Raw genomic sequence first — 24,255 nt, 5'->3', positions numbered from 1 at the left:
ACTAGGTCAACCTGCTTCACAGACTGCAGCGCCGCGTGCGCGCGAATGCGTCGTGTTGCACTTCAAGTCGACACTCCAGGCTATGACAGACCATAGAGGCGTTTTCGCAGTGCGATTGAATATTACTATTTTGCAGCGGGTGACTTCTGATAAATGCTGGGCTTCAGAGTAATAAAGTTGAGCGTATCGGAGGACCGCAGTAGCCGCAGCTATTGATTGGGCGAGTGAAAGTTGGCCGCCTTTGAGGCCGCGGTAGAGCGGCGGGCCTCAGGCGTGAGATCGCAGCCGTGTGTGAGCCGCCTCCGCAATGAGAGAACAAGGCCGCCGGAGACGTGAGCCACGTCCACCTGCAGTCTCATCCTCGGGTTTCTTCTGGGCTTTACTCAGGCTTATCGCTCCTCCGGTGGGAACGTAAGACCCGGTGTGCATTTTTAAGATCTGCGCAGGTAGATCTCTTGTGTGGGTTGCCCCGTTACGTTTTATGTCCGTGGTGTCGTGCTAGCACAGACTGCTGCGGAATCCCCAAATTGATGCTTTTGTCAATGCCGCAAGAATTATTGTACCCCGCCCCCCTTTTTTTTTTTTTAAGCCCCACATGACTCGTCCTATTTTATTTACAACCAAAAGGTGTAGACTGTTTAACTACATTTTTTACTTTCTATCAAAGTTTTGCTAGTGCCACAACTAAAGATGAACATAACTAAATGTACAACACATTTGACGGTTAGCATTACGGTTACATCCCTCGTAAATAGAACCCCCCCTCATCCCCACCGTATTGCAAAAGAGTGACAAGAATGAATAGGTCTGTTTTAAAAATGTGGCTACAGTAAAAGTATCAGATTTAGAGATATTTCATGAAAAAAAAGTGCTCTTTATTTTTGCACTGGATTGACTTCAGGATATATTTAATCCTCTGTGTACACCGACTGAATGATTGTGCCTCGAATGTAGCAGAGCTCACGGTTGTCATGCCTAGAAGGAGCGGGTGTTTTTGTTATATTTGATTCCACCGACACATTGTCATAGCTTCAATTGTTTTTGGAAGTTTGTCTTTAAAAAAAAAAAATCTGTAGCCTTTGGAAGAGTTTGCGTACAGCTGTGCACACACTTCATCTGAGCAAATGATGCATTATTCAGAGTTTAATATGAGACATTACATGGAGGTAAATTAGAGCCATCAATCATGGGAGACGCTGGTATGCGCCGTTCGTCGGGGGAACATTTTAGAAAAGCAAAAGGGCGTTTGGCACCAGGAGCGATCGGCTGGCAAGATTGGGCGTGAAAATGAAAACGATCGTTGCTTCATTTTGATCCCGGCCTCGCTCTGCCGACATGAGTGCTATTAGCCATATGTTAGCCGTGATTATTGTGTAAGCTTCTGACGATGTTGAAGTCTGCACTCAACACGAGTGATGTGCGAAAAACCCTGAGCAGTCATTCACGGATCGAGGCCTAATTTGATTTCGTGCGTTCCAAACACCAAGAGCAGACGTGAAAGCGTTCCTCTTTAAGAAGCATCGCAGTTACAAATAAATCAGAACCATTCCGCTTCTCTGAAATAAGGAGATTGATTTTTATCAATATAAGATGCAATGTTCCTTTAAGCACGGGCACGAATCTTTCCATCACAAGACGTGATCAGACTGGAGGCTTGTTTGAGTTAATATGGATGACTAGTGTGGAGCCAATTGTCTTATTTTTTTTTCCTCTCTCTGTGACAAGTAACAGAGGGAATTAATCCAATCAAATCATGTGAAAGGAAACCGTACATGATTGTTGCTTCTCAGTAAAAAGACTTTTTGATGCCCTGTCAGGCTTTAAATACTTTGCATTGTTGAGCCCTTTTGGTCGCCGTGGGTAATTGATGCACTCGCCTGACTTGGGATCTGGTAGATCCCAAGCCAGGCGAGTGCAACCAGTCAACCATCTGCCAGTCGAGCATCGAGCTTTGAAGAAAGTATTTTATCCTTCTTATGTTTTTGCATGATCAGGCAAACAAATTCCAATCAGCAAAGACACTTTGCCCGAGCCCTCAAATGTCACGGCATTACTGTCGCCCGCCCACCAAAGCCGTTCCTTGTTCAGATTACCAGGAAGCAGCAAACATCCCAAAGAGTGCAATTAAATGTGCATCCGTCTCCTTCCGAGCTCGGGTCCCTGTCGCATTGTATTCCACAGAAAGCGCTTCGTGTATTCGGTAGAAGGTGCTGACAATGACCGCCGTGCAAAGCATTCTGGGAGAGAGCGCACCATTGTGACACTTGATGGGGAAACGCGTTAGCGGCATTATCGCCGGCTTTGCAATTTTCTCAACGCGGTCGTGGCCAATGCACGGAGCGCAATGATTTTCCGTAGATGATCACCTTTCATCCCGATGTGCATTGTAACATGGCTAAACAGTTTTGCAGGGCGTTGAAATGGAGGAATTTGCTCCGTTTGCACAGGATGTAATTGCATCTGTTGTCGGGGTGTCCCGCTGATAAAGGCGAGCAATAATGGAGGATATCTGATGAGCCCCACACCTCAAAAACGCCGTTACTCAATGTCAGTAAAACTCCCACTCCTTTGTGAAGGTGTCGAATAAACAGCTGAGGCTCCGGGACGCTCCTCTGCTCCAATGTTGTCTTTGCTGGGGTCTCGCTTGCTCGGGATTCAAAGTGTGGTGACTCATTTCCTCTTGTAGAGTGGAGATGCCAGGCTCAGAAGTGCTGTTTGTCAGCCAGAGTGAAAATATCCATCTGCAGGCTGCCTCGGCAGCATCTTTTATTTACAGACGCCACCCTGCCTCGCCTGCTGTCTCTGTCCGCTGGCTAGCGAACTAACTGAAAGATGGACTCCGGGTTTGATTTACGAACCGTCTGACTTGTTTACGGTCCTTCCTCATGTGAATGGATGACTTGCCCTCGATCGAGATGGTATCGTCGTGGCGCGACTGTTGTCAGGCCGGCTACAAAAGGCTTCTTTTCTTCTCCCGTTTAACTAATTGCTCAATCGGAGTTACGGAGATTGCGTAGAATGCTTGGATGATGAATCGTGTCTTAAGCTGCAGCCAGCGGATGACGCTGCTCATTTCGGTCTCAGCTTATTTTGGTTTACGGAAGAACAACATGTCAGCTATGGGGAGGTGAGGTCCATCCGGGGATTTCTGCTATGATGAGCAGTACGCTGCTCTTTCCATCCCTGGCGTAGAGAGAAGAGTTCATTTCAGAAATAAGATGAGGAAAAAATAGGAAGTCGTTGTTCATTTTGCCTGTCAATCAAAGAACTTGACTCTCAGACGATGTGGAAATTGCATCTTAGAGAAGTTGTTTTCAAATGTGTGATATCAAAATCACTTAAAAAAAAAAAGTTCTCCGCCATCATGACCAATGCTGAAAAATAGTTACCTAGTAGGTTTAGGTGTTCATAAAAAAATATCCAAATCTATTGTACAATTTTCATGTTTAGTTCTGGCACTAGCAAAGCTTTGATAGGACAAGAATCCAGTTAAACAGTCAAAATGAGTTCATCTTTGTAATCTTTGTAAAAGGGGGAAAAAAATCTGATGTTAAAATAAAAAATAGATTTTAATATTTTGCTAGCCGACCATTCACTTCAGTTGTGGGACTTGTACCACATGATGACTACCGCTCTCCTGGATAATTTAATCTTGTGCTATCTGAGCAATAACGTACCAAACATCTTGTGAGATTGAGACACAAATCATTCGCACTAAATGTAGGACGCTATTGTTTGCTCAGCCTCTGCCTTCAGTAACTACACTTGCAACTGTAAGACAGCGATCATTATTGCAGCGCTTCGACTTGGCGTTGCTGTGCACGGGCCACAGCGTTGACCTAACAAAAGTTGGCACTGACTCAGATGTCAACATTAGACTTTGTAATTGGACTGATGAGTCTCCCAGGAAAGAGTCTCCACTTACTTGGCTCATTATTTACTCTCTTCTATTGACAACGTCCACTCCCTGTGGTTTCTTTGCGATTTCTCGTTATTTATTATTGTTGTTATTATTTTTTTAAGGAAGCTTTTTAAAGAAGATGAAGTATAAATGTCAGTTGTTTCTGCTTTGTAACTAACGCTATCCGTTTGGTTCTCTTAAAGTTTGAGCAAAGCCTCGATTTATAACGACATGGAGGATTTGGAGCAATCATGCACACCTTGCCGTGTCTCCTCCGTGTTTAATCAATGATGAGGCTCCGGCCTGGAAAATATCAATCCATGACTCATCAGTGTGCCAAAATCCGCTCGAATGACGTGGCTGAAGATGCCGAGCAAATGTCAAGCGCGTATTAATTTTGCATTTGAAGCCTGGCGTCGGTTGTCTGAATGGAGGAGACATAAGGAGGACGGTGCAGAAAATATGAGTCTGGTTACATTTAATTTCACCCTTGTGAGATGTCCGCGTCTCTGGCCCGTCAACTATTTCTGCCTGCGCAGGCCTTACATGGCCGACGACCCCATTCGGAGCGGGCAAACAATGCATCTTAAATCATGCGTGTATGCAGGCCTGATGATGAAAGGGCACCACTTTCTCAGCTTTTACCTTCAAAAAGGTGCCCCATGTTCAAGATTTCACAGGATTATTGATTTTTCTCTGCACTTCACTTCTCCCCTTTTTCATCGTCAAAGTAATTAAAATGGCGATCATTTCCACACCTCCTTTGAACAAGCCACGTGACATTGTTGCAGGGAGTGAGATTTGGTGCTGGTGAACGATTTGAAAAGCCTCCCCTTCGACTGCTTCCAACATACCTCTTATTGCATGGATTGTGAATCGAGGTTATTGAAATACTGACATCTTTGTATTGATTAGCGTTATATATATATATATTTTTTTCTCCAAATGAAACATTGAGCTTTAGCTTTCACTTTAAACACGATGGATTAAACACGTACATTATGCAGAGTAAAGAAAGAGAAGGAAAGCTCCGGTTGTTTTTGTTCATTCAGCCAATGTGTATTTTTGATATTTCAGCCATGCCTGTGCCAGAGCAGCCCGCCGAGCAGGAGAAGGGAGCCACGGTTCCCCCGGTGATGTCGGCCTCCAACGGAGACCGGTCAGAGACGGAGACAACCTCCTCGATCCTGGCCTCTGTCAAAGAGCAGGTACCAACGTTTCCTGTTACACATGACAGTCTGCCTCTGTGGCGCTTTGACACTGAAAACTGGACAGACCGATTCTTGGTCTCAATGACGCCACGTTCTGGCTCTCAAAAGCAGTTGTCGATGTGAATGTGCAGTTAATAACTATAAAAGTGGTTGTTTTTCACTCAGACTTATTCAGAAAGTCAGTGTTTTTTTTTTTTAAATCCCTCATACACGCTTCAAAGAATACCTGCAGCCGTTCAGCAGTGTACTTACAAGTTTTTGATGGTATGGTTGAGTTCCTTCTTGAATTGAATTATGAGTTATTACTCTCTTTCATCTGCAGATTGCCTTGTAAATTGGTAACATTGATCATCCCGCAAGTGGAATTCTCCTATCTGCGGTCCCCTCGCAAGGTTTCTTATTTTTCCCCGGATGGCGTTTTTGGAGTATTGTGGGCATGTGAAGCCCTTTGAGACTGTTTGTGATTAAGGGCTATAGAAATAAATGTGACTTGACTTGATTTGAATGTCTTTTTTTCAGGGATGGGGGGTGGCAAATGTGTAAAACTCTTTCATTTTTTTTCATATTTTTGTAGTAAGTAAAAACAATGCTAGTCAGAGAGAGCACAGGCTGCGTTTAGTGAAGATGGTGGGGGTGACTTCCATGGTTAAAAAAAAAAAAAAGCTCAGAGAAGCAGTCGACAAACCATCACGATTCACGCTGCTTTTGATGGATGCTTATTGCTCCGTTTTGCAAGAATATGAAATCAGCATTTAGCGTATCCAGGTCCCCTGGAAGTATATTCCACACCAACACAAGTACATGTGAGTTTTTGGTATATTGGTATTTAGTGTTGCCTCGGTTCCTTTTCTTTATAGCATTTCAAACATCATTCCTGGCAGCTCTAATTAATAGTTTTCATTCCATTATTCAAGGAAGGCTATGCCATGTATGGAAAGCATAAAGATTGAAAGATGCAGTAGGAGTGTGAGAAGCACAATGGACGGAGATGACAGCGTATTACCGGGGCTCCAGCTGTTGCCAAGCAGACATAATTGAAATAGTCATTAAAAGCTATCCAATGACTTGATGTGGTCTTTTTGCTGTTACCGGAACAGGAGAATAGGCAAGGCTAGGTGGGGGTGACTGGCAAGGCTTTCAAGGCAGCATTGTAAAGGTCAACAGCCACGGTATTCCGAGTATGTCTGTGTGCGCGCCCCATTGTTTGTTTTTTGATCTCATTTAAGCAGAAACATCCAAATTCTCAGAGACAGAGAAGGGAAAGAACATCCCCAAAAAACCAAAAGGCATTTGTCGATCCCAAGTTGCACTGTGAGAAATAAACGCACTAATTGCATTGGGTGATTGGTGTTTCGGCTTGGACTCATTCATCGTGGCGCCGAGCGCCGCTTCAGTAATTGGCATACGCACGACAACAAACTTCAGAGGCAATAAATACGTTTTTACTTGAATGAAACCATGATGGAATAGCCAATTTACTCTGGCGGAAGGGCGCTTGACATCCATATTAGGGATGACTGTTTCACTAACTTTCAATAACTCACTGGAAGATTTCGCTGGTCGGGGCGCTGTCATTTACAAGCGGTCGACTATGAGTCGGCCACGGCAACAGGAAAAGAGTCGGACTTTTAATCGGCACATTCTCTGATGTGTAAATTTTCAGTTAAAACGCCCACCATTAACATTTTCCCGGACCGCTCGGTGCGGAACTGCCGGAGTTTTTTGAGATGCTTTGCAGGGCCTTGCATCATCTCTCAGGGTGCCTCTGGTAAAACTTCAAGAGGCCCACCGCTGCCGATATGCTTTACAGTATTGCCGCCGAGATTTTTAGTCAAAGGTCTGAATGGAAAGAAATCTGTTTTTGTGTGGTTTGAATCAAGAAAGCTTGTAATGGAGTAGGAAGTACTTTGCTATTTGATGCTGTACTTTAAACAAGGTTGCCACAGTTACCTTGAAAAAGGAACTTGCTCACTCTATTGATGACCACTTCATTTTAAATGAAACTGAGAGTTCATCATTCGCTGTCACTTACTCAACATAGGACTGTAGTTCCCGCTTGAAAAGGCGAAATTGTGACTTCCTCCGAAAGACGGCAATGCGCTGCAGATGTGACGTCACTCCCACGAGACGATAAGGTGCCGATTGCTGCATGTGGCAGACCGTGGCTGAATTTGGTGTGGTGATCGACGACACTCAGTTGTGCAGCCAGCAACGGTCTGCTATTGTCCTACCCGAAGAGAGACAGTCTACATTTCGTAACTTGAATCAGATGACTGCATGACATACAGCAGCATGTTCGATTTTTGACTCACAATGGCAAGAACGAATGAGTAAGGCTTTACTGAGTGACGTTATTAGGGGCAACGCTGATCGTAAACGTACCGGCAGGAAAAGTCTCCTGGCCGACACGAGGTGTTTACGCTGTGCAGTGTCACCTTCAAATTCATTGTTGCGTTCTCCAAAGTTAATGACATTCTCAGCATAAACATCTTAATGCTGATGAATTACATCAGGGCAATGCGGCTCCTCGGAAATGGGCACATGTCCTTAGAATCACACAGAAAATGTCTTCGCTGTATGATTGACCTCAAAATTGGGCGTCGTACACATCTTGAGTCGTCAATTCACCATCCACGATAGCATTGGAAAGTATCAAGCGAAGCCGTTGTTTTCACGACACTTTCAGGATTTCAAAAGAACGACGAGCCTTACCATTGACTTTTAAGAGAAGAAGACCAAGTTGGATCTCGACATGAAGTGCTGATGTGAATTTCTCATTACTTGTTTAATCGGATGTTGTGAGTTCCTGTTTCCATGCCACTGCAAAATAATGCTTCTGCAGGGGTTGACCTGTTGTGGAGGTCGGCACGAACGTAGCATAAATATGCTTGATCATCTTTAAACGGCAGATTTGCGGGTTGCAGTCAAGGAGGGCCCGTCCTATTGTATCATGACCCGATGGCTTCTGACGGCCACCATATGACCCCGCGATGCTTTGTTTCCAATTCCGGTGTGCGTTTGACTCGGCGGATTCCTTGCGGCCTATTTTATGCAAATGTGTTTTGTCTTTGGTATGCGTGTGATTAAAACTACACATGGCTCGGTTTTCCTCGCTAAGCTTGTTGCATGTGAGCTGAAAGTCAGCGTTAATCCACAAATCCACCATCAAAGGGTCTTCACTGACAGAGTTAGTGTAAGTGACAGAAGCAAGGTCTTGCTCAGCGTAGACAAGCTAATACATTCGATACTCCAGACCGCAGCTTGGTCTCCAGACTTGCTTTCGTTGTTGCCGTTTTGGCCTTTTAAAGGAAAAGCTTTTAATTTCTTTCTGACAAGCTCCTTCTGTTGAATGTACGCCGCTCTGAAAAGAGTTAGTGTTACTCCGTTAACGCTTGGTGTTAGTGTGTTACTTGTAATTTGTCAAGAATTGTGTCTTGGCGTACTCGTGGCGAGATTGCGTGCAGCAAAACCCACGGTTGCTTCGGTCTAAGCCACTTTGCGGTCTAAAGACCAGCGTGACATCCGCTCTGAGAAATGGTATTATTCTGCTCATGACAACAATGGCCTGGAAAAAAAGGAGTGTGAAGTTGAAGATGCGTTCCCGTGCCAGGCGAGGCACGGTTTGCACTTACAGTATCAATCTCTCACTTGCACCGTGTAGTCAAATCTGTCCTGCTTGCAATAAAGGAGCTTTATTTCTTCCAGTTTGTTCCCTTAGCCTTCAGGACACACTGATAAATGGCAGCCGCAATTCTACCCCTGGGGAAGGAGCCCAGGTGTGTCGACCGAGGGGCTTTTAAACAACACAAAAAGCTGCCAAGGGGACTTGTAATCATTTTTCGCGCAAGGTGTGTCGCCTCAATATCTTTTGGCGTCGTCCTTTTCGGAGAAAGAGCAATGTGTTCCTTTCTAAACGAGCTGGAAATAAAACTTAAAATGACCCCCCACCCCTCTCTCCCCCTTGCACAAATAATTGATGGTCTGGTACATTTTGTACAATGTTCGATTTTAAGAGCACCCATTGGATTGTATCTGTCAACAAAAGAATGTACGTCCTAACCACTTTGAATGATGCAGGCGTAGTCCTTGCCTTGCATCATCGGAATACAATGGTTGGATTCTCCCGCTAGCACTGCTGTTCTGTGTTGCCTCCATAATTTAAACTCCCGGTGATGAGCCAATCCCCACTGTCCATAAGGTGGAATATGCTTTATTTGCTTCAAAGCGAAATGACCCTCAGTTACTAAAAATGTCATCTTCAAACTGTGTGACTCAGCCAATGAAAATAAGCATGTCAGTTAAATTGATTCATAAAAGCACTTTTCATGGGTGCTCATTACAAAGTGCTTGAAAGGACAAGCACACTGAAATGACAAAAATATAAAAAATAAATGTCAAGACCATGGTTATCAAATGTATGAAATGTCAAGGCAAAGATGATAAAATCGAACAGACTATTGAAAACACAAAGATCCCGCTCATAAAGCAGAACGAAACAATGGCTTGATATTAAAATGACTGAAACTGTCCACGGAGGTGACGCGGCGGTTTAGGGTGGCAAGACTCAAATGAAGTTGACGCTGGTTGATGATCAAATATTTCATCAGCTACATAATTCAGAACAATAACATAAAATACAATTATTATGTTATTCACTTTTCCAAGTGAATAATTTAATAGCAATTGAAATATTCAGGGTCTATGGTCAATACTTGCGAATGAAAAGGGAAGACCTTTTTTTTGTCCTGGTCGATGTGTTCCTTTCATTCACTTTCAACAGTAGCTGGCAGCTCTCATAATTTGGCCCAAAAAGTGGCGCGTATGTAGGAAAAATGGGTGAGAAGAGTGCCTCCCCCCCCTCCAAAGAAAAAAAATGCAAATTTTATCTGCTTAACGAAAAGGAAGATAAATAGTGGACATTAGCGTTGAGATAGTTGTTGCTCTGGAGTGCCGGCCCACCCGTTGTGTGGGGGAAGTAGACCACCGTAGAGCGTTCCGCAAGAAATGAAATCATTGCGAGCTGCCCATGTTGGAACAAAGTGTCTTTGCAATTAAATGTTGGCCCTTGTTACGTCACACTCGTGCTTATTTAAATCATATCGCCCTCACAGTTTTTCCACCCATGTCTTGGCAGCTACTTGGACAAAGATTTATCATTTGATGTTTCCGTATGGTAAACGGGCTTTACAGAAGGACTATCTACCACTTCCATATAAAAGGACGGGACAGCCCCCCGCGCACTCCACAAACTGTCTGCCTTGAACAGTTTGTAGGTGAGAAAAGTCCAAATGTAATGTGCGGAGCAATGAAAAGGAGAATGATAGGGAACTCGGGAAGAGGAGATTTGGGAGATGAATTAGAGAGGGCCGAAAGAGCGAGCAAGAGCGTGAAAGAAAGAAAGCTGGCGGAAGCCATCCAGTCCACAGTTGCCTGAGTCCAAATGAACGAATCTCGCCAATTACCCTTTGAAGGTCAATCAGTGGAATGGCAGCACGTTGCCGTTTGTGCACTCTGTTGCAAAGATAAATGATCCGATACAAACAATGAAAGACTGCTGAGAGGCTCTCAAACTAACTTTCTCAGGAAGAAGAAAATTCAAGAAGGGGAAAGGAAAAACGTTTCTTCCACAAGCTGAAGGCACATAAGGATGTGTTGGCAGTCTGCTGTTTCTTTGTTTTGCTCTGTCTTTCTACGTCGTGCTAAATGTCAATTAAAAAAAAACAACACATTGGAAATGTATCTGAACTCAAGGCGCCCACGCTAAAAAATGCTAACGCACACGTTACCTCGTTAACCGCGGTTAATGTTCAAAACAAAAGGAAAAAAATATTGAAAGCGTCAACACTTCTTGCTTTAACTCACAGATTAGGCCACGTGTTGAAGCTGGTCCTTTTTCATGTCCCGAAAGTCAAAGGCAAAATGAAGCACACAGTGCCTGCTGAACTGGCGTCACGCTTGACAGTGGTTTGAGGTTTGACATTTTAGCGTTCCAATTGGGAAAGAAAAAAGACTTTTGTCTTTCAGCACCACAAGCAAGTGGGAAGTGGGTCAAGAACACGGCCCCACTTGCCAAGTATGTTGCTGCAACAGGCCCGAACTCACTGTGTCCATTCGTTATGTGTCGCCCGTCTCCTCCCCCATCGGTGCCCGGTCATTGCGGAATGATGCAAGATCCCGTCGAACTCGCATGAACTATGACATTGTTGGACACCAAATCTAATGAGGCGTGAAATCAATATGTACACTCCTGCTTCACCCGGGGCATGCTGGGTAATGGAGTGTCAGGAGTGCTTTGCGGCGGTTTTAATCACAAAGACCTTGGAAGAACTCCTTGTAAACAACTCTCTGAGATACAGTGTGCGTGGGGTTGTGTCTGTGCACCTGTGATTACTTTCAGCGTAATTGAAGCTAACTGTGTGTCCGTTTGCCAGCACGGGGCTGAAACGGAGCCGTGCGATTGTGCAGCTCTGCATGAGTTTAGTGCAAGTCCGACTGTGTGTTCCATGTTGTCAGAGGGTGAGCGTCGCTCCCCCACCGGGTTTTGTTTCATTAGCCTGTAAGTCTGCGTGTGACTCCTGCGAAGTAAGCATTAGCCTCCACCTACCTCTACTCTCTGCATGCTAAAGCGACGTCAGCTCACATCATCTGCATGCTGATCAACTTTGGAACAACAATCGGGGGGAAAAAGCCAAATTCCCACGTTAAATCTGAATGCTAATGATGCGTCTCACTGACTTAACTGCGAGTTGCACTGTTAAGATTTGGGAGTGAAACTGTGCGTTGGTTAGCTGCCAGAACGAGGCAATCCAAGGTTAACTTTCATGCAGATCGATCGATTTATGAAGAATCGATTGGTAAAAGTGACGCGCACTAATTGGCTGCAACCAGCAGAGGCGCTGTTGCTTCAGTCTCAACGAAATCGCATGAGCTCAGTTGGCAGCGACATCCCCACCCGTGCTATCGCTGCGCCTCTCGTCAACATTATTCTGGTCAGTACAACATGGGTGTATTGCATACAATAAAGGGAGGTCAATAAATTGATTGTTGGTGGGGGAGGGATTTGTTGTTGTTTAGCAGAATGGAAGATCTTGAACCATCATCTGCTGTATTCTTGAGTTGTCACTGAAGCGGCTGCCATAAACCGTCCACATTCTCACTTTCCCGTGTAGCTGAGCCACAAAATGGAGTTCTTAGAGTTCCCATTGATCCCCAAATGATCAAATGGTTCGACTTGGCTACGATGGAAAGAGCCAGAACAAAAATCTGTTTGTCATTCCACCTGTTTTTCCCACCCAAACTTATTCATTCGCAGCGTGGTAACTAATTATAGCTGGCTTACGTGGGCCGATTCACACTCAGCCTCAAAGATGTCTTTGAGCTGAATGCGGAGCCGCATTTCCATGGACAGAGACCCTAGAAAGTCTCGCTGAGCGTCTCAAAATAAGGTCCACCACCATTACCAGGAATGCCTTTGTGTGATGCAGCTACAATCGTTACAAGGTGCCTTCATTAGCTGACGGCAGAGACGCTAAATACTGTCCATTCTTTGCCACCCAAAGGGCATTAAGTGAATGAATTTAGGGGGAAAGGCTACATTTCCTAAAATAGTACGCAGCCAGAGATTACACCTTGACGAACTCCCGTGTATGCAAATAGCCCTCTATTTTGGGATGCTGCTGTGTTGTTTTTGCGCGCTTCTGCATGACTCATTTGCGCTCCTATCCAAACATTGGGATTTCAATGTCAACAGGGAAAACTCTTGGCAAACAACCCACTTCCTCATTGCACGCCCACGATTGAAAGTTTTCTTGAAATTATTTGCCACAGCGAGCGGTAATTGAACTGTGCCTTCCCGTTTGAAAGTGAATTTAGCTCTTCCATCACCCGCCTTTGTGTCTCTGTTATTTAGTGCCCTTAGCTTTCCCTCCCTTTGGCATTCTAAATAGATAAATGACTCCCGTGCACTCGCCTGGCCGCCGCTGTTGACATATTCACGGCAAAGACACTGGCTGATGAAGAATGGCTCTGTCATTGGACTTCTCTGGGAAATAAACCAGAGATCGCTCCATGTTTGCCTTTCCTCCATCTTTTCCTTTTTTTGTTTTGCTTCTATTTTTCTTCACACTCGTTCTCGCTTAGGTCCCATGTCGCACCTCCGCTCGCCCATCATTCTCAACCTGCGTTCTGCCTCGACGGCATTGTGACACAGCGCCGCTGAGAACGCATCGTAGCGTCGCCCTCCTCTCCCGCTTGGCGTCAAGATAGAGCCGCGCAGCTACCCACGGCTAATGAGCTCGGTTGTGGTCGCCACGGCGATTGTCTCCCCAACTTTATCACCACCAGTAGCTTGGAGGCAACGTTGATTAATGTCTTTTCATATTGTTTTGTCATGAACTTCTTGGATGTGGAATATTGTCTCATATGAAGATTTTTTTTTTTTTTTGTTTTCTCTGCTGATGAACAAGATAACACACATCGCATGCATATGAATTACCGGTAGTATGCCAAAAAGTGTATTACGCCTGTTGAAAAAAAAATGCCTATTATCCAGGCTAATATATTCCAGTGTCTCACAACCCTAACGTTGTGCACTTAGGTTTTATGATGCTCACATTTTGAGTCTGGATTGGATTGATTGACTAAAACTGAAATATTTTCAGCGCTTTTATTTTTATATATGATGAGTTAATAGTGAGGACAATAGCTGTCAGGCTGTCCTGGATGTGAGTGACATTCCCACAATTTTCTCTTCTTCGTCACTGTGAATATCTCCCGTGTTGACTGTGCTTCTTCGTTCTCATTCTCACTTTTCGTTTCACCCTCTTTGGTCGCTTCCCACCCTTGAACTCCCTATCGCGATGTTCTTTTTCTTGCTTACTTACTTACTTACTTTCCATCCCTTCGCTCTCTTTTTCATGAACGAATCCCAGAAAAACCCTTTTTAAATATCCACGATCCTTTTGTCTGAGGATGGATTTTGTATCCATTATAATGAAAGCGGATCAAACATAATACCGTTTGAGCGAATCCAAACTAATTACATCAAGAATTCCAGGCTATTGATCAAATAATGAAGCTTATGATTGTGCGCAAGATGCTTGATTCGCTTTATCAGGCATTGGTGGATCCCTGCCGCTCATGCAAATAATTTGGGCAATAAAAAAAACATGCGCGTCTCTATGCATTAACAAGCAGCGTAACTGCATTGATTTCTTCCTTTTGTTCGACCTTAAATCTCCTGACACGCTGACAGGATCAGTAAAAATCAAATGCTCATATCGTCGAACCTCTTTTCAACATATCCCGTTTACGTTTCCACCCCGATAGCATAAGCATTTCAAATGACCGATTTCACGTCATCCATTTTCCATTTGTCGAATTTTGCTCACAACGAGCAACAACATCATGGCAGAGTTGGAGGCAACTCGTGTCCTCCCACGGTCGTCGCTCTGCGTACAGCTGCATTAATTGATGCATTTGAGGACAGTTTTTGTCCTGTCATCGCCTTCTAGTTAGCATCTCATGTATCCCCTCGCATGCCGTCGTCGCGTTTGCAAATCGTGCAGAATGAGCTCTTAAGTCACGCGGCGTACACACTCGGCATGCTCGGCTGATGCGCCAGCTGTGACGAGAGCTCCGTCACTGATGCGTTTCTGTTAATTAACTCCCTGAAAGCATTCCACTTGGCATTCCCTCGGCACACTGGACCATAAACCCAATTAGCGCGAGCGGTGCATTTTCTGACCGCGTGGTCGTAAGCTTGTAAACACGCACGCTTGCACACATACGTGCACGGATGCATGCTCACAAACACGCCTGTGAGATGAGAAATGATTTTCCCTCGGCAAAATAAAACAACACCAAAAGGGCGCTCGCGTTGGTGAACTGGGGGCATGTGCCGGTTGACTTGAGCCAGACACCCCGGACCGGTCGCCGGCTCATCACCGGAGGGGCATGTGGATAAACAATCACTGGTGCTCGCGTTCCCATTTCCGGTGTCACAAGTTAAAACTCAATGCCTGCCATTCTGCAAGTGAGGAAGATGAGATGATGACAGAGTGACTGCAGAGGAGTGAGCGTTTACCCTGTGGCTCCAAGAAGGCCAAAGGTAAATCAGCAGACAGCAAAATGTGTCTCTCCGCATTCGCTCAGTTATTTGTGGAAGAAGGCCGCTACACAGCCCCAATGCTGTTTCGGCTTTGTTTGTTTTTTTTTTCCCTCTCTGGCTACGAGATGGTGCTGCGTGCTCGCAGCTTTTTCCATTCAACTTGACTCAAATGTATATCTGCTGCCCAGAAAGCATTGTTGACATTTCTCTCCATCTGTCTTTTTGTCCTTTCGCTTTGAGTTTGAGGCGGCGAGCCAAGGCGGCGTTCCCACTGCCATCCGTGTGCGTGTGAAAGCGGATCTGTTGCATGTCATCTTCCTTGCTCCCGCTCTTTCCTTGTCACACCCTAATGAATCCTGACTTTTATCGCTCACGACTCCCCCCCCCCAGAGTGTTGTTGAACACGTGCGCGTGCGCTCATGGAAACATGCACGAGCGCACACTCACAAACACTCACACAAGCATGCAAAGGCCTCGGGGAGATATGGAAAGAGCTCAGATGGAAGGTTGCTATATGTGTGAAAGACAAGGAAGAAAATCAAGATGAGGTGGATGGATGCAGGGAAATGCGGGCGTATGGTTATGAGGTCATGGGAATTTCTTAAAGGACGTGGAGAAAGGTGACAGAAATGGAAGGCTTATGTGGACAAAGGAAACAATTTGATTGGAAGACCCCTGTGTGTGAAATTCAGTTGCGTCTTCAGACTTGCTCGTTTTGGCATGCTGGGATTCACTCAAATGGGAGATCCGAACGTGTTTTCTTTGTTCATACGCATGTTATCTCTCACTTGCATGGCGGTCCCCCGTGCCCGCTCCAGACTTTGGAGCAAATGGCAAAACGCTGGAGTGCTTTCTGCCCGAGCCCTCAATTCGATAACGGCGCACGAAATGGATGCTCTTTGCAGCACCTAACGTGGATTCGGCAAGATAAGTGTGAAAAGCCAAAGTGTGTCTAACCAGAGCCAAGACTCTGATACTCCTTTCCTTCATCATTTCTATCTATTGTATGAAGTGAAAAAGGAGACTGTACGAGCATGTGCAAACAATTGGAGTTTTGTCACTGTCATCTCTAATGACGAGAAGCTTTGACAGTTTGTCTCAAACTTTTTAAAAGCAGAAGCACATTGCAAACAGAATCTTTGGCACCACATGAATTTGTATACAAAACGACAACACATGCAGAAATCATGGTGAGACATCTGTGTGAGACAAGGATAAAATTGTCTGTGCGTCTGTGTTAAAGAAGGGCAAGTATCGCGAGATCGATATTTTATTGTTCCCATCGGAAATGTCAGCTTTTTAGCCACTCCTCCTGAGCTAATCGCTTGAAGTTGTGCAGAAAGTTGGAGTCGTGTTTTCAGCATCTTACGCAGATGTCCAGAGGGTTTAAATCAGGGCAGGTCGAAATGGTACGAGGTTTTGTCATCGAGTATTTTGTTAAGGGGTATTTATCCTGAGGCTGAGACCGACCTTTCTTAGGCTGGGCAGCACATTTTCCAGCCATAATTTCCCTGTAATCTTTTGACAGCGCTGATCGATAATACCATAAGTCAGAGGCGGCCCCTCGACATATGAGAAGCCGTAAAACAAGTTAGGGATGGCTTGACCATTTTTGTGTGCCAATTTGCTCTCTCACCTCTCCCTGGATCTTCTTTGAAAGTGAGGGACGAAGGTCCTATTTTGGAATGGGACCATATTGTTTTTGCTGGCTTTTTTCTGGTCGCCCTGTTGGTATTTTTTATTTGCCCCCCGCATGAAGTGAAATATTTCATATATACGATGAAGTAACAAGGGGGCCGTAACGTATGCTGCTTTGCATGCATGCTCAGGCTGCCCCAGGCTAGACAAACAGCAGCAATGGAAGCGCCGCACATGTGGTTTACATCACGTTTGTTGTGAATGGAGCATGCGTCTCCCTCAGCACCTGCTCCCCGCACAGCCAGTTTGCTTCTGCCCTGCAGGTACACGGGGGACTGGCGAGGCCCTAGATGCAATTGAAAAGGTGACTTTTGGCTCCAATGCTCAACGTATCATGCGAGTCTTGTTAGGATGCTCACGGTCGTTCTGCGTCCGTGTGTGCGCTTGTGCTTGTGGAGAAGAGGATGGCGAGCTCAGCATTTCAAACCGCTGAGTCTGAGGGATGGTGTCACGTGACAAATCTAGGAGACATGCTGCATCCCGGGGTCAACGCTCTTTGGATGCTATCCCTCACTTCCACCCCGTGATCGTCCCTCAGTACCGAGACTTCCACTTCACTCAGTTTGCGGTTGCGTCCAAGCTTTACGAGTGACGTGATTGAATTAGAATCCAGGCCAATGCCGAGTACGGCTTTGATTACGATGACAACCAGCAGTGATCTTCGTGCCTTTTGGATGAAGGGAGCCATCTCATTGTTCCCAACAACGAGCAACACATCTATCGAGAGTATTTGTCTTGTTCAGTAGGGACTCGAGACCGCCTCCCTACTTAATGGGAGATGCTCACACCTCCACATCCAAAATGCTGATTAACAGTGGGTGCACACAACCACCACGAGCTAGTTTAATCATATACACCTGCACCACCATGAAGCAAGGGCTCGTGCAGATTTCGTTTTATTTTAACTCTTGGAGGCAGCATTGAATCACCAAGCTGCCAAATGACACCAAACACAAATGCCCCCAGAACTCACCCCAACACACACTCCCCATGTGAACAACTTCGCTGAATAAGCATGTGACTGTTTTCTAAAACAAATGGCAGTAACATTCTTCGCTAAAGCTAATCTGCTAATCACTAAGGCTGCAGCTCTGCTTACCTTTACGTTATTCTGCGGAGTCTGGTGCCAGATTCCGACCATCACTCGACAACGGCATATCCGGGAGCCCGGCTGCCCAGTCATGGTCCGACAAACTCATTGTGGGAGGAAATTATGATGTAAATGATGAAATCGTGAGACGAATGTGCATACTGGCTCGCTCACAGACACATTTTCCGAAATAGACATATAATAAAATATTTACTTGCTGGTTTAATTTCACACTTGATGTGTGGGCAGACACTCCAGAGCCCTGCGTAGAAGCAATACAAAAGTTCATTTTCATAATTTGTCTGCTTTAATGGAATGATCCCCGATGGGCCGAGGTCCTCCACAGAACACAAGAGCATCAGTGATGGAAGTTGCAGCCAGGGGAAAAAAGAAAAAAAAAATCTTGCTCGGTGTGCCACTGGGACAGCCAGAGAATGTCGTGCACAACCGATTGTCGTTCTTGGCCCACCGCAGCAAGTGGTTCTGTGTGGTGGGAATTTGCGGTGTTTGCAAATAATAACCCGTGTCTTTGTGTGCGGAGGAACAATTTCCTGCTCTCCTTCCACTTTGCTAACACAGGGAAATTAGTGACAATCCTGTTGAAGCCTGGCTTTCCCCCCCATCCCTCTTCCCTTGTTCTCTTTCACTTTCCAACACTCCACCTTTAAAAATAGAAGACAATTTCAATGCATTAAGGTCACTCACCCTTCACATCTGTTGCTACAAGTGGCTCTGCCTCCCCCTCAAGCAGGCTAAAAGCGTTTGATCAGCAGCCAGTCGACTTCATGCTTTAAAAAGTCATCGTGGACTTGTGAAGTCGACAAGTCAACCATTAGTGCTCATACTGTGTCTTTAATTCAGTCAAACTCCTTCCATGTTTATTTATTTATTTATTTTTTTCGCTGACATTTAGCGGCGCAAGATGAGTTAGTTGTGGTCCTCGTTGTGGGTGACAGCAGTGATTATTGGCAGAGCGACGGATGAGTCAGTCCTTGGTGTCTTTCCAAAAACGAGACAGGGGGAGAATTTTTGTCCTCGTTGGCATCAGTGCACCTCAGACCGACTGTAGGATATTCCTCCAGGTTAAAATGAGCCAGCGAAACACTTTTAAAGGCTTACTGACTCATTTTAAAACTGTCTTGAAGGCACCCGCTTGCCCAGCAAGCACTGAGCGCATAAACAACTCTCGGTGCGTCGCTGTATGACTGCACTGAAAAACTGACTTCTGAAACAGTTTGACTTGGCTCTTTTTGTCATTATGCTACCATGCACAAAAATGCATAATGTAATGGAATTCAAGATAGAAAAATTCTACAAAGATATGAATGTTGGGCGGCACAGTGGTCGATTGGCTAGCCCTTAATGTTGCAGATAACTGGTTTATTTATTTATTTATTTTTGGGTGATGATTTGTTTTGATTTATTTTTTCAGAAAGAGATGAACACGCACGACGAAGTCAATTTCATACTTTGATTGTCTCCAACATGCGGGTGCACTGCTTGATCACCAATGTCATGCAGCCCTTCCATCGTGCATATGCGTCGTGTGATTGTGTGGGATTGTTTGTTTGCCGTTCATTTGCATGCAGATTTTCTCGGCATTAGTTTATCTCTCCAACCCCCCTCCAGTTTAGAATCTGCCACTCTCTTTCCGACGTCTCCTCATTTTCTTTCTCTCTCTCTCTCTCTCTCTCTCTCTCTCTCTCTCTCTCTCTCTCTCTCTCTCTCTCTCTCTCTCTAATGAGATGACATGGCTACAGTGTTCGTCTTCCACTTGGCGACAGCCTCTCTGTTGCCAATTACTGCACAGTCGCCAGCTTTCTGTTTGCCTTTCGCGATTGTATCTCTGTTTGTGTATACAACCTGCAAATGAGACGCGCCGTTCAAAAGCCGGCGATATCATCAACAGTTGTGCGGTATATGGCGGCCGCCACAGACGATAGAAATGACTGCCTCGTAAATAGTCGCAATTATTGACACATATAACACAAAATCTGTTTACGCAGTTGCATTTTAAAGACTTCCCAGCATTTCAATGTCAACCATGTGTTTTGGTGTTCGAATGGCGATTTCACTCGTCTGTTTTTCTTTTGATCTCTCATGGGAAAAATGTTTCAGTCAACCTCCACAATTGAGTCATCTCTAATATCAGAGCTGTGTCAAAAAATAGAGCCTGGACATCTTACTTGAACTAAAAATATGAACGGTTAAGAATGGTGTGCTCGACTGGTTAGCACGCTGGCCTCTCAGCGCAGAGCTGTGCGCTTCGATTCGTGAGCGGATTAGAAAATAGATGGATAGACGGCCGGATAAAACATTTTGATTGTCCTACACACAAGCAGGGAGAAAACTCGGGAATAAGGCAACAGGGGAGAGAAGTTGAGCCTGTTGCTCCATGATTCAGTACCAAGGACAGCGGTCAGAGCACATTTTGTTGTTATGCTGTTTGAAATGGACAGCGCTGAATATGCACAAAGAAATTATGATTCCGTCACTGGTTTGGTTTGAAACATGAGACGTTTTCAAATGTCTTACATGGATTAAGCACAGAGATAATCAGAATACTTTCATAGAGGGCTACGGAAATCGGAGAATATTTTCTGTTGAGCATGTGTCGCATTCTTTGTGACAAAGAGGAGCAAAGTGACAGAGGAAGAAATGCTTTCTTCGTATATATTCTTGTGGAGTCCTCTCCATCCGTGTACATTGATGTTTGTAACCGGGTAGCACGTAGCAAGACTTTTATTTTTTTGCCTGCGACATCTAGATAATTATCTAATCGTCGTTTTCTGTTTCGCGCAGATGCAGGCATATCTGTTTGCACTTCGTATTGTGTTCATTTGATGGTGAATGGGCCACACACAGGCACACGCACACGCACACACACATACGAACACATTCGAGCACACACACGAGGCCCTGTTCTGAATTGTGAATGGTTTATTTAAATAGTGTGAATGAACTGTAAAGAAAGAAGCTGGCAGAGATGCTTGTTAAGCCCTTTACCGATCATAGAAAGCTGCGCCGAAGGGCCTGTCTGCGATTTTTATCACCGTCATGCCTGTCGCTTCTGTTTAGGCTTGGGGACCGACATAATGTGTCCAACACGCACATACGCACATAGAAACAGATGCCCGAACAGGCATGTCTGACACAGCAAACATGCAGAAGTTTAAAATACATACAGTACACTCTATGCTTGCAATCGTCAATTTCGCCAGACTGGGGTCTGACTCAGAAGGCAAAGCAGGTCTCAAGCTCCAGGATAATAAAGGTGTGTGTGTGTGTGTGTGTATATATAGACACACACACACACACACTCAGGGTCGACCTCGTCTTTTCAAAGCCAATAGAGCCATGTTTGTTTTTATTTGTGCGTTTGCTCTTTGTGTGTGCGTTATTTGTGTTCTCATCTCCTCTGCCTTAAGAACACATTTGTAAAAATGTTTGCCACTGTCTTCTCTCTTTGAGTCTTCTCACCGGTTTTTTTATACTGGAGGCTTGCTAACGACAGCCTCCACGCAACGTCACACTGCACATTTGTTGCCTGGATGCCTCTCTCAATTGGCAATTCCCTCCTACTTGTTTTCCTAGAAAGCCTTCATATTTGTATACAGCCATGTTTGCTTGAGTTCACTTGGTGGCAGGTGTGTGTGTGTGTGTGTGTGTGTGTTTATGCAATGGTTTGCATGTCCCCAACCTGGCTAACCTCTCAAAATGAATGCTTGTTATGGCAAGTGGGCATATGACCTTTGGGGCCTCCCTCGGGTCCTGTCGCATCATGTGGTGGGATGGAGGAGAGCTGGACTATTTATTTGGACCCTGCTATGTTCAGCGTGCTTTTTTTTTTTTTTTCTGGGCAACTCTATGCTTTCCACACACAGCAGCCGCATTGAACCACACACTTACATCTATACAACCAGAGCTGTTCAAGTAAATCCAAGTCCACAAGCTTCAATGGTGCGCTGCCAGTAAACGTTGACATGTTTACATATTCCCTTTTACTCGATTTTCCGCAGCTGGTCTGAAATTTTTTTAAGTGCCTCTCTATTTTGGTTTGGCAGTATCTACGATGGGTAAGATATACTCTGGTTGAATTCTTTCCATTTCTTATCCACCCAAACATCTACTAATGCAGCTACCAATTTACAAGCCTGCACACCTGCCCCGCCATACTTAGATACTGTACTTCCCTAACTAAATCTCTTTCCCATGCCACCAGTCGTCCAAACAACTCTGCTTATCTGCCTTTCCTATCCTATCAACAAAAAACAGACCACAGACAGATTTCCCGTACTTGCTGAAATAAATCATATACGTTTCTAAAGAAAACAAAAAGCAAGATGTTACCAACACCCCCGCGCCCCCCCCCTTTTTTTTTACCAGAAATTACACACACTTATTGGATGCATTACTGGGTGCAGCGATGATAGCATGTCTGAGTACACACGCAGGCACAATTTGGACACATACGAAGCCGCAATGGCATTTAGGCGATGACATTTTCCAAATGACATTTTGTCGGCGGCCAAATCCATACTCGGGGAGCACGAACCGTTACGCTGCCGCGGAACACTGCTGTATGTCCGCACGTGAATGCTCGCTGTCATAGACCAGGGGCAGTAGACCCTGATCGATTTTCCCCTTAATCCAGTGTCGGGATTTCAAGCTCCTTTCAAGACACAAATCCATCGATAAAGCATCTGAATAGTTTTGACCTTGGAAAGACCTTCCCACCGTTTTTTTATCGATGGACGGTAGCGCTCTTCTTATCAGTGCTGCTCATTCTGCGGGATTCTTTAACACCCGTTTCATTTGATCAATATGTCTTGCTAATTTATCATGGTTGCTCAAGACAAATGACGTATCGTGATGAGTCCGTCTATTAGTTAAAGACTAAGCGCCACTGATTTATGACACTTCAAGTACAAACATTAAAATGGATGGCACTTGACAGGATGGTCTCGGAGACGATACAATAGGCCAGTCGACTGCAAACAATAAATGTGTGCACACTTCAATTAGAGGCTCCTAGAGGGTTTTAACAATAAACAAATCATGCCATATTATTAGCCGCAATTGTCGCATAAAACCTGGAAGGTGAACACTGTATAATTCCACTGCTTGCAACGAAGCTCCGCTTAACTGCCCGCTCTTGATTGTGCTGACGTCTGACCTAAATGATGGGCAGTATGACAGTATAAACACTTCTCTCTATCATGCCTTGTAATTCTCTACCGCCGTTCACAGCAGTCAATCAAATGTTGCGGCCTGTGATTTTGTTCACCCGTTTCTAATATTGAACGAGCTCCGTGAATGGTCAGCCTTCAACAATGGCCAGTCAGTGCGGAATCTATCACAAGCGAAATGCTTTGGAACTTTCCGACTGCATCCGTAGAGAATGGACGTGGAGATCTTTACGTGCAATCCAGACAATCTGTTACAGGGGAGAAATAATCACAGATGAGTGAATCACAAAAGCTCCTCACCAGCACTCTCATTCCATCACACATGCAAAAGCCATTTCGGAGACGGACGATTGAGATAAACGACGTGAAGAAGCGCTGCTGCTCGCTTAAAGTGCTGCCATTTAGACGTCCCTTTTGTTTGCTTAAAAGTATTTGTTAACAGGATCACATACAGGAATGATGTTATGATCATGAACGTTGACGGTTTGACATTCTTCCTTTGCCTGAGTTGCGACTTGCTTTGAATCGCCCATGTGCATCCAAACAGGTATCGGTAATTTTTTTTTAACCCATTAAATAAAAATGTCAGCATTTCAAGGTTTGTAGGCAAAATTTAATTGATTGTCATCTTGCAGACTGTCCCGAAAATCAATAATAATAAGAATTCAGAGCACATTTTCTGCATATACTTGTCAGGCATTCAAGCATTCATTGGACATAAGATGAAACGAAGCAGACGCTTTGAATGGCTTGATTGTTTTGCAGCCAATGTTATATTCTACATGGTGAAAATGACATCCTAATCCCTTTTCCCTGAGCCTTTATTGACATTATAAAATAAAATAATAAAAAAAGGGCACTCTTTTTTATGCTAAAGGCATATTTTAAATTCAGAGCATTTACATTTTTACAGGCGACTGCATGTAACAAGCAACACTAAAGCCATAATAAAGACGGACCAAGCCGGGTCTGCGTGCATATCTTCTTCGGCCACACTCACAGTTTCCTGTTTACAGCTCTCAAATGCATGCAGTTGTGCACACGTGCACCCCCCCCCC

At 44.8% G+C, this 24,255-nt stretch overlaps 1 protein-coding gene across 1 annotated transcript in view; it reads left to right on the top strand.

Moving 5' to 3' along the window:
- The window catches only part of ctnnd2a (catenin (cadherin-associated protein), delta 2a), a 157,779-nt gene that overhangs the window by 14,739 nt on the left and 118,785 nt on the right, over positions 1 to 24,255 (top strand). The window contains exon 2 of the mRNA XM_019893721.1: positions 4,979 to 5,109. Coding sequence (XP_019749280.1) covers positions 4,981 to 5,109 — 129 coding nt within the window. The 5' untranslated portion in view covers positions 4,979 to 4,980. The remainder of the gene's footprint in view (positions 1 to 4,978; positions 5,110 to 24,255) is intronic.

Source organism: Hippocampus comes, unplaced genomic scaffold (assembly GCF_001891065.2).
Source record: "Hippocampus comes isolate QL1 unplaced genomic scaffold, H_comes_QL1_v1.1 scaffold514, whole genome shotgun sequence".
Lineage (NCBI taxonomy): Eukaryota > Metazoa > Chordata > Actinopteri > Syngnathiformes > Syngnathidae > Hippocampus > Hippocampus comes.
Note: the sequence above shows the minus strand (reverse complement) of the source record. Positions and strands in the feature narration are given on the sequence as shown.